The 10,979-nt window shown below is 42.4% G+C and overlaps 1 protein-coding gene across 1 annotated transcript; it reads left to right on the top strand.

Annotated features, from left to right (window-relative positions):
- Positions 1 to 531: 531 nt before the first annotated feature.
- Positions 532 to 1,566, top strand: LOC138256860 (5-hydroxytryptamine receptor 4-like). The gene has a single exon (XM_069205875.1). It carries the CDS (start codon positions 532 to 534, stop codon positions 1,564 to 1,566), a length of 1,035 nt encoding a protein of 344 aa, XP_069061976.1.
- Positions 1,567 to 10,979: the final 9,413 nt, after the last annotated feature.

The raw sequence follows: 10,979 nt of genomic DNA, 5'->3' as shown, positions 1-10,979 counted from the left end.
GCTTAAAAACATCAGACCAGTCTGGTTGCCCAACACCAATCCTTTCAGCAGCATCCAAGGGAATGTACTTATGGAGTACTTGGTTCATATGGTAGGGAACCAACCTACATGCAGTGCTTAATTTGAGCCGGTGGTTTCAGGTGCGGGGAACCAGCACTTATTTTTCTGCTTTAGGCAGTTACGGCGAAAAAAAAGACACATATCGGAAGGGCGGAGGAAGAGAAAGCCAGAAAGGGAGAAAGCAGAAAGCTGCAAGAGTGAGCTGAAGTGGCAGAGAGTGTCTGTAAATGGATTAAAGCTGCCCATGAGGGCTTTAGGATTACGCTGCCTCAGTATTATGTGCTCCCACATTTAAATGCAGCAGTTGCGTGTGCTCTGAGCACCGGCACGTTTTTACTTACAAATAAACCACTACCTACATGTCAGTCCATAGTCCATAAAATAATTTGTTTTTTGTAACTGCCAAATTAAGTAGGGGTTTTTGCAGCAAGTAAGATTGAATCCTGGGTGATCTGTTAAGAAATTCAGAACATGTCCAGCAAGCAAGAATTTTCAAACGCAACCATGTTTTCAGTGGATGAATTGTGCTTTTCCCCTATAAGAAACCTGGACATCAGACTCATTCTCTATACTCTCATTGTCCTGCTCATCCTCATCACTTTGAGTGGAAATTTATTGGTGGTGATCTCTATTGCTTACTTCAAGCAGCTCCGCTCATCGACAAACTGTTTCATTCTCTCGCTTGCGGTGGCCGACTTCTTGGTTGGAGTCGCAGTGATGCCTTACAGCATGATTCGAACCATTGAGGGATGTTGGTATTTTGGCACCATCTTCTGCAGGTTTCACTCCAGCCTGGATGTCATGTTCTGCACAGCGTCCATTTTGCACTTGAGTTGCATTGCATTTGACAGATACTACGCCGTGTGCAACCCTCTGCTCTATGGGTACAAAATGTCCTCTCAACGAGTGACTGCACTGATTGCCACCTGTTGGGTTGTACCATTGCTGATATCATTCGGACCAATAATGCTTGGAGTTCACACATTAGGCATTGAAAGTGGACAACAAGATGGCGTTTGTGACTTTTTAGTGAACAAGGTATATGCTGTTTGTGCATCACTTGTTGCATTCTACCTGCCCATGTTCCTAATGCTCGCTGCCTATTGGAAGATTTACAAAGTCGCCCGGAAACAGGCTTTGCAAATACATGCTGTGGAAAAGCATACTAGCAAGCCCAGTGACAAGGATGACACAAAGCGGAAGCCAAGGCGGTCCATGAAACACGAAAGGAAAGCAGCAAAGACCCTTGGAGTGATCATAGGCATTTTTCTAGCTTTTTGGGCACCTTTCTTCACAGCAAACATTATTGACCCATTTATTGGCTACAGGACAGGCACAGTAGAGTGGGAAGTATTTTTATGGTTGGGATATGTAAATTCTGCAATGAACCCTGTATTGTATGGATTGTTTCACAGATCCTTTCGGAGGGCTTTTCTTATTGTGATTGGCTGTAACATCTGCATGGCAAGGTCTACACCCAATACAGACCTTTCTAATGAAAAGTGACAAGGCAGGGACACTGCAAACTATCAACATGGCCTCTGATAAACTTAAGCTGTCCCTAAACTTTTCATGCTGATATGATTAGCTCCTTCAATTCCAGCACATTTGGAAACTCACTAAGTGGTTCAGTGATTGGAAGAAAAACTAAGGTAGCAATAGTCAGACACTGAAGCAAAATGTTCTAGTAGTGATTCAACTATTTTTCACTATTTTAATATATGCATTAAACGCGATTTTAGGGAAAGCACCAGAATTCTGGTAATATCTAGGGAGGTGGTTCTAGATTATGAACAAAGCTTGTGAAGTAAAGGAGTATAAATCTCTACTAGGCCTGGGATGGTAGCCCTTTGATGATACTGCATCTTTCATTATGTCTGAGTGGAAGGAGCTGTAGGGACAACACTTATTTTAGATGACATATTGTTCTAGATCTTGTTCCCATAGTTGAAGAAGGCTTGCATCTTGATGTGTTTTTTTCTGCAGCTTTTTAGTTCCAGTATAGAGAGGTTCTATTTTGCCTCCAGATGTGCGGAAGGAGAGAATGTCATGGATTATTGGGTAACTTGATAGATGTCTCTTGGTCCCTACACTTAGGGCTTCTCCTTGACATCACAGAACAATTCATCAGAGTGAACAGACTGTAGCCCCTTCCTGGTGACTAAGGGCCTGATTTAGAACATGGTGGGTGGGTTACTCTGTCACATTGATTACTTTTATCCCGTCTGCCGAAATCTAAATCTAATAAGATATAATGGGATTTAGATTTCAACGGACGGGATATCTGTCACCACTGTGATGGAGTAACACGTCCACCAAGTTCTAAATCAGACCCCAGGTCAAGTCTTTCTTGAGTGTGTCATTGGGGATCTCCTTGAAGGAGATGACATGTTACTTAACTAGCTTGTGTTGCGTAGTGAGTGAAAGGACTGTGACTGATGAAGATTGGGATAATATAGTGATCTATCCAGTTGAATGGTACTGGAATGGAATCCTAGACATAGAAGGAGGAGATGATAAGGTTTAGGGTGATGCCTAGGGGATGTGTCGATTCTTGGATGTTGTGTGAAACATTGAGAGTAAGATTTTTAATTGTTCTGATTATGGGGACATCTGTCGGTTGCCATCTCTAAGGTACACTGTAAGACTTGACATAGTTGGTGTGCTATTTCCCTGAGACTTTTTTGCTTTCACGCCTCTGTTGTTTAACTCTTTTTTGTTACCTTTAGGACTCTGTGCTCTTTAGCCTCACTGACCAATTGTAATATTCTTGTGCTCTTTCCCTAAAACATGTATAATTGGCCTACACCTAAATTGCCCATTTAATTTACTTATGAGTCCTAGTAAATGGTACTACATATAACTAGGGCCTGTAAATTAGAAGGTAAAAGTGGGCATCAACATTAATTTTGCCACCCACTAAATTAGCACTGCAAAACCTGTCTCCAGTGTACCACTGCATCCGGAAGTGCAGTTTAAACTACCATTACGGTTTAGGCCTGGCAAAAGATTTATTTTGCCAGGCCTAAACCGTCCCTTTTAATACTTTCAGCTCACCTCTAAAGAAGACCCTAACCACTCATAGGGCAAGGTGCATGGTATTTAAAAAAGTAAGATGTGTATTTAGGTTGTACATGTCCTGACAGTGAAAAAACTTCTAAAGTTGAGTTTCAGTGTTGTAAGACTGTCTCTCCCATAGACTAATTGTGACTTACTGTTTTACACTTAACAAGTGATAACTTCAATTTTGGACCAGATAGAAAATTGCTGTGTCCAATAATTTGAATTGTACATTAACGTTACCTTCAATGGTAAAGTCTGTAAGTTACTACTCTCAAAATGCTACTTTTAGAAAGTGTGAATTTCTAACAGTGTCCAGGGTCACATGACTGTGAATGGCTCTCCTGTAGTGTGTTGTGTATTCCTTTCAGACATGGGGCCAAATGGGCCTTGGATGTGAGGCAGGGGGTTCTACCTTCCTGAGCTTCAAAGAGTAGCTTCAGTGGTTTACCCACCCCATACTTGACTTCTAAGTTCTGCTTGCCCTTAAACTAACAAATGCAGCCTGCACCGAGATCTGCCTGCCCGTTTTTACCCTAGGCAGTTTGGAGCCAAGCCCAGGAAAGGAGGAAGGTTCGACAAAGTGGGCACCTCCACCCACCTTCTGGCACTGGGAATAAAAGTGGCACCTTAAGATTCTCTCATCAGAACACTCCTAGACCAGCAGAAAATTCAGGAGAAAGACTGCCTTGCTGTCTGCATAAGTAAGACTGGGCCTTTTGCCTTGATAACAGGCTCCCCAGAAGTGACTCCAAGGCTCAGTTAGCTAACTTTCTATTTGAGCCACAGGGACATAACAAGCTTCCAGAGGCCTCTCTTGCAACTGCCTATGTGACCAGCACCAACTGGGCCTGCCTGAGCCCTGCTGCTAGTCTCTGTAAGAGTGAGATATGATCCCCACGAGGTGACCCACCAGGTCCTGGACAAGTGGTTGACTACAAGTCCTACATTTCAGGTGAAGAACCAGAGTTTTTGTAGCTCTTCGTGACCATAAATGGGCTCCTCCTATCACCAAATGACCATATATTAGAAATGGTGTCTTTGGTTAGCAGTCAGGTTACCCCCTGTCCAAGCAGGGACCCTCCCTCTAGTCAGGGCAAAGGAAAAACACACCTGGTTAACCCCCACGTGGTACTTGGCATGAGCAGGCAGGCAGGCTTAATTCAGAAGCAATGTGTAAAGTATTGGTACCACCAAACACAGTAATACAGTGAAACACTACAAAATGGATACCACACTAGTTTAGAAATGTAGTACATATTTATCTACATCAAACAAGACCAAAATGACAAAAATCCAACAAACACAAGTTAAAATATGAATTTTCAAAAAAATAAGAGCCTTACTCCAAAGAAAACAATGGAAATTATGATTCTGCACAAAGTACCTGGTTATTGTAAAAAATAAAGCCACACAGGCAGGTGTGCATCGAAAAAGGAAGCGATTTGTTGATTGCTTCCTCGCAAGGGAGGCCATGAGTCGTTTCTCCAGCCACGATGTGTCGATCTCTGAGCTGCGATGCAGGTGGAGTGTCGATTTTAGCCACAAAACCGGTGGTACGTCGTTTATCAGCCGTGTTGCAGATGGTTCATTAACAAATTTCCCCTCATGGTATTCTATGCATGGATTTTCAGGTCTTGTCTGCCAACTTCAAATTTCAAGGGCCCAGGGACGGGACACCCCTTGGCAGGGCAGGAGTCTCAACAAAGAGTCCAGATGTTAGCAGAGGAAGCTTTCAAAACAAAAGGCAATCTCAGTTCAAGCCCGTGGAGATTCTTCACAAGCAGGAATATACCACAAAGCCCAGTCTTTATCTCTTTTTGCAGATAGAAGAACTGCAGGATAGCCCAACAACACCCAAACACAGGCAGGGGCATCACTTCCCTCAGCTCTTCTCCTTGGCAGAGGTTCCTCTTGGTTCCAGAATCACATTTTCAGGGGTTTTGGGTCCAATACTTATACCCCTTTCTGCCTTTGAAGTAGGCCTACTTCAAAGGAAAGTCTCTGTTGTTCACAAGATCCTACCTTGCCCAGGCCAGATCCCAGACACACACCAGGGGGTTGGAGACTGCATTGTGAGAGGGCAGGCACAGCCCATTCAGGTGTAAGTGACCCCTCCTCCCTCCACTGTAGCACAGATGGCTCACCAGGATATGCAGGCACCACCCCAGCTCCCTTTATCTCACTGTCAAGAGGGGATTCAAAAACAGCCTAACTGTCAAACTGACTCAGACAGGCATTCCACAAACACGCAGAGTCACAGAATGGTTTAAGCAAGAAAATGCCTACTTTCTAAAAGTGGCATTTTCAAATTAACAATCTAAAAAACAATTTTACTAAAAGATGTATTTTTAAATTGTGAGTTCCGAGACCCAAAGCTCCACATTTCTATCTGCTCTCAAAGGGAATCTGCACTTTAATAATATTTAAAGTCAGCCCCCATTTTAACCTAAGAGACAGATAGGCCTTGCAAGAGTGAAGACTGAATTTAGCAGTATTTCACTGTTAGGACATGTAACATACATCAGTACATGTCCCATCTTTACATACACTGCACCCTGCCCATGGGGATACCTAGGGCATACCTTAGGGGTGCCTTACATGTATAAAAAGGGAAGGTTCAGGCCTGGCAAGTTGGACCTATGCTGGGGTCCCTAAACCTACATGCCCTACAATATACTAGGGACTTATAGGTAGGTTGACTTAGCCAATTATAATTAGCCTAATTTGCATACTGATTTTACACAGAGCAAAGGCCCTGGGACTAGTTAGCAGTACCCAAGGCACCATCAGAGTCAGGAAAACACCAGCAAAAAGTGGAAAATGGGGGCAAAAAGTTAGGGGGCCTCTGCAGTCAGCCCTGTTCTCTAACAAAAATGAACTCTACATTTCAGAATTGGTTTGGTATTCTTACTGTGTTATGTTTTTGCAATATCTCTGTTTGAGTGCTGCATAAATACACATTGCCTCTCAGTTGAGCCTGACCCCAGATTTGTAACCACAAGTTTATTTAGTAACTTTTGTAGCTCGCCCTGACATGTACTGTGTAAATTACTTGAGTGGCGTTTCCATCCCTCTCAGCTAATAACACAGTTTCTTACATACACATTATTGATTTGATTTGTGAATGTGTTTGGAAAAGGTGAACAATGTTATATATACAGAGGTAGAAGTACCAAAACAGTCAAAATTGTGAAAATATGCCACAATGAACATCCTACTCTAGTGAACAAAAATGCAGAATATTTTAATTACCAAAATTACAATAAAACAATTAGAACGAATAAAGAGAAACAAGATATATTTTTTTGAAGTTGTAGAAAGAAATAGCGCCAAAATGGACAAAGTACCCTACCACATGCAACTGTTTGTGCTAAACTGGGAAAAAGGTAAGGTTTAAGACTGACCACAATGGATCATGGGTTGGACACAGGGAACATATTTGTGCTGGCCTAAGAGTTACCTTTGGACTTAAGAATTTTTATGGAGGAAGGTGATTGTTGCTGAGTAATTGGCAGGGTAAGCTGCATACTGGATCCGAATTGGGGCCCAACAACAGTAGGATGCTGAAGCGGGGGTCTCAGTGCTGTCATCAATAAAAGTGGGAACGGTCTGAGTGGGTAAATGTTGAAGTCCATGCCAAGGAAGCTCTCAACGTTGCTTGGATGCTGCTCCTCATCGGTCCAGATGAAGATCTTTACACTCAGACTGTGAAACTTTCTGAAGTTGAATTTACTTCAGCGGGCAAGCTCAGGACAAATGGCAATTCAACAGTAATGACTGCGGCTTTGACAGCGACTGTGGTCTCCGATGGTTCTCCAGCTAACAATTTGGGAAAAAGTTTCTAAATCCCAGGGTTAGAAATGGAGTCTTTGGTTGGCAGTCAGGTTACCCCCTGTCCAAGCAAGGATCATCGCTCTAGTCAGGGTAAGTCACATACAAAACAAATTATCCTGTGCCACCCTCTGGTAGCTTGGCTATGAGCAGTCAGGCTTAACTTAGAAGGCAATGTGTAAATTATTTGTGCAATAATCATGCAATAACACAGTAGAACACCACACAAATACACCACACAGTGTTTAGAAAAATATATAATATTTCTCTGATAAGATGCACGTCAAAATTATTAAGATGCAATGAGTATATGTTGAAATATCACTGTAAAAATGATGTAAAGTGTCTTAAAAGCAACAAATGTCTGTTGCACATACAAAGTACCTGGTTTGCGTTCAAATTCTCCACAAGGAACCGCAGAGGAGGAGATGTGTGAAAAACAGGGATGTGTGCGTTGATTTCTCCAGCGGCACACGGCGATGGGTCGATTTCCAGCGCTCTGACTTGGATCCACTTCGGGTTGTGGGGTTTTCGGACGCCCTGGGGACGATGCGTTGAAATCCGGTCCTTGCAGGACGAAGTCACAGGGGCTGCGTCGATCCGGTGGGCGTTGCATGAAAAGTTCTACGCACGGCAGGCACTGTGTCAATTCCTCTCAGGAAGTTGTGCTGCGTTATTCCGGCTTGGCTTTACGTTGATCCAATCTCCTCCTTGCAAAATCAGGTTGCGTCGTTCCGGTTCACTTTCTAAAAGTAACATTTCTAAAATAGTAAAATCCAACTTCACCATTCAGCCGGATTTCGTATCAACATTCTGGCCATATGACCTGGCTACTCCTTTCAGATCAGGATCTACCACTCAAATAGTATATGAGGGAAGCCCTAATGATATCCTATGAAAGGAGCAGGCCTCACAGCAGTGTAAAAACTAATTTAGGAGTTTTACACTACCAGGACATATAGAACACACATATTCATGTCCTGCCTTTTACCTACATAGCACCCTGCCCTATGGGCTACTTAGAGCCTACCATAGGAGTGACTTATATGTAGAAAAAAGGGAGTTTAAGGCTTGGCAAGTACTTTTAAATGCCAAATAGAAGTGGCAGTGAAACTGCACACACAGGCACTGCAATGGCAGGCCTGAGATATAGTTAGGGGGCTACTTATGTGGGTGGCACAACCAGTGCTGCAGCCCAGTAGCAGCATTTAATTTACGGGCCCTGAGCACATGTAGTGCACTCTACTAGGGACTTACAAGTAAATCAAATAAGCCAATTGGGTAAGGAGAGAGCATGTGCACTTTAGCACTGATTAACTCTGTTAAAGTGCGCTGAGTCCTAAAGCCAGCAAAAATGAGGTCAGAAGAAGAGGAGGAGGAAGGCAAAACGTTTGGGGCTGACTCTGCAGAAAGATAATTTCCAACACCCAGTTTTTGCAGTTTGGACTGTAGAAGTACACTCTAGTACTAGCCAGGCATTTTAGGACCTCAGGAACAGCACTTCGGCATCAGGACTCTTCGCAGCGGAGAGCCACCAGCAAGGGCTGGGGCAGGTCCAGCTGAAACTAGTGAGCTACGCTCTTTTAGAAAAGTGGTCTTCTTACAGATTTTGTGTCCCAGTATTTTAACAGAAGCACAGTCACTGACCTTGAAGTCCACTTCTTTGTCTCAGCTTTTAGTGCCCACTCATAACTAATCCATAAGCTATTCAGCATCTGAGTGACAGTTGGAAGATCAGGACAATATATTACTAGAGGCTTTAGGCAAGTGGAAGGTAACATTTTAAAAGTACCTTTTGTAAAATATTTGTATCAATTTTGACTTTGCTGATGAGTTGGATTTGTAAGAATGTAGTTTTCAGCTGGTTCCTAGGTGGCGATAGCATTAATTAATTTTAGTGCTAACACCTGATTCTTTCCTATGGAACAACCATCTCCGCTACAGTGAAAATAGCTTTTGGGGCCTTGTCATTGTAAGGACATGTTTTAGATTGAACATTTACATGTGCTACTTTGAAATATCATGCACCCTGCTGTACTGATCACTAAGGCTTACTTAGCTTAGGGGTGACCTATTACTATTTAAAATGAGGGTTTAGGCCAGTCAAAAGGGGTTATATTGTAGTTTAAACCTCCTCAGCTAATTTACTGGCTGGAGGCCTGCAGTCATGTTTTGCATTGCCACCTTGGTGGTAGCACAACATGTGCTAAAGTCCACCAGTAACACTCAACTTACATGCCGTGGGTGCACTTTGAACCATATACTGGGGACTTATAGATATGTTAAATGTGCCAATCAGAAGTATAACCAAAACAACAGGTTTTAGGGGTCAGAGCACATGCACTGGGCTAGCTAGGAGAGCCTCAGTGCACAGAGTCAAAGAATCAGCAGCACCAGTCCATAAAAACATGGGGTTGATTATGCCAAAAAGAGGTGGCCTTTAGTTAGGGCATCAATTGATGATTTATGAACTGAAATGGGGATGTAAGAGGGGAGGTCTAAACGTTTCTTAAGACTGTATGGTAATGAGGAATAATGGAAACATACACGTTAGCCAGTAGTTCAATGTATCTTTCATACAGTCAAACACAAATAATGTCATTATAAATACAAAATCTAGAGAGATTAAATAAAAGGAATGTTAGTTATACTGGTCAACCACTTGTGACCTGGAATACTGTAGCTTCCATATGCTCCAAGACCAAGTGATAAAAGTTTGGGCCCAGATTTATCAGAGGATTGCTTTGCACTTGCGTCACGCAGGGTGATGTGAGGGCAACCCGATAATAAAACATGGAAATGCTGGAAGATTCCACTGTTTTACTTTCCTGAACAGAGAGCTATCCACAGCTGATGACCAATGTAACCTATGTGTCTCTTAAATTAGGCAGATGTGCAGAACAGTCTACAGAGAGATGTTTTTTTTAGATTTGTAGAGATTTCTTGGACATCAGCTGCTGGTTATGAGAAACCACTGAGTCGACCCTCACAATTGTTACTCTGGAACCCACAGCTCCTTGCTTTAGGCACTAGGCTTGCAGAAAGAATTAGTACTCTTGTTAAATTATGTGGTGACCATGGAATTCACAGAGATAAAACTTGCTTTTTCTTGTTTGTTATTAACTGTAGTTATGCTGGGAAGCTCTGTGACCATTTGAAAGTCCTTGATCATCCTAGTCATTCACACTAAATCTAGTCTCTGTCCTTGAAGGATTACAGACATTGCAAAATTACTTACTCTTCATGTATTTTTTCTTTAGGTTTTTACAAGTTGCTTCTTTGGCACCCATGGACCATAGTGCCTCTTAAGATCTCTAAGTCCAACTACTTGATTTAAAAAAAAAGGTCTGAAAGACCTTTTTTACAAACATGGCTCATTATCAGTGCTTCATGATGTCTCTAAATGAGAAGGGCTACACAGCTGAAGTCTAAGCATTTGTAAGGCAATCTTCAAACAGCTTTGTTGTTTGTTACTTGCAATAGATCATTTGAGAAGTGACACCGTTTGACGCACTGCCACACAGACTTGCAATGGTATTTACTATCCAGTGCAAAATATGTTTTGCACTGAAAATTTACGTTTTTTCTGTGAAACAATCCATTTGCATGTCTTTGCGACAAGTGGGCATTACTGGGGCCATGCTGGGGTGGATCAGTGCAGATACCAATAGCGTTTATGCAAAGCCCAATTTACTAACAGAGACATAGTAAGCTTTGCATTAAAACTAACACCGAAGGCATTAACAAAGAAAAATGTACTTATTTCTCAGAAAATCTACTGCATTGCGCAGACTATTTCTTGGTTGGTCTAGGCATTAGAATTTGTACTAGAAAGGTATGATTCTAACATAAACCTGTGCTAGACAGTGCACACTCACCTCTGCACCATATCAGCCTTGTTTGTGTGCCAGGGAGGTGGATGACAGCAGCAGCGGGCCAGTCTTAGTAGATATGCTTTGGTGCTGTGGAAAATCTGAATTCTGTGATACTTTGCATGAACAATTTGTAAATCAGGTCTCTTGTGG

The sequence above is a fragment of the Pleurodeles waltl genome, chromosome 1_2, assembly GCF_031143425.1.
Source record: "Pleurodeles waltl isolate 20211129_DDA chromosome 1_2, aPleWal1.hap1.20221129, whole genome shotgun sequence".
NCBI lineage: Eukaryota > Metazoa > Chordata > Amphibia > Caudata > Salamandridae > Pleurodeles > Pleurodeles waltl.
The sequence above is the reverse complement of the archived record's forward strand: the minus strand, read 5'-3'. Positions and strand labels throughout refer to the sequence as shown.

Excerpts from the sequence above, each read along its gene's own strand:
- LOC138256860 (XM_069205875.1), top strand. The coding sequence starts at position 532 with ATGTCCAGCAAGCAAGAATTTTCAAACGCAACCATGTTTTCAGTGGAT.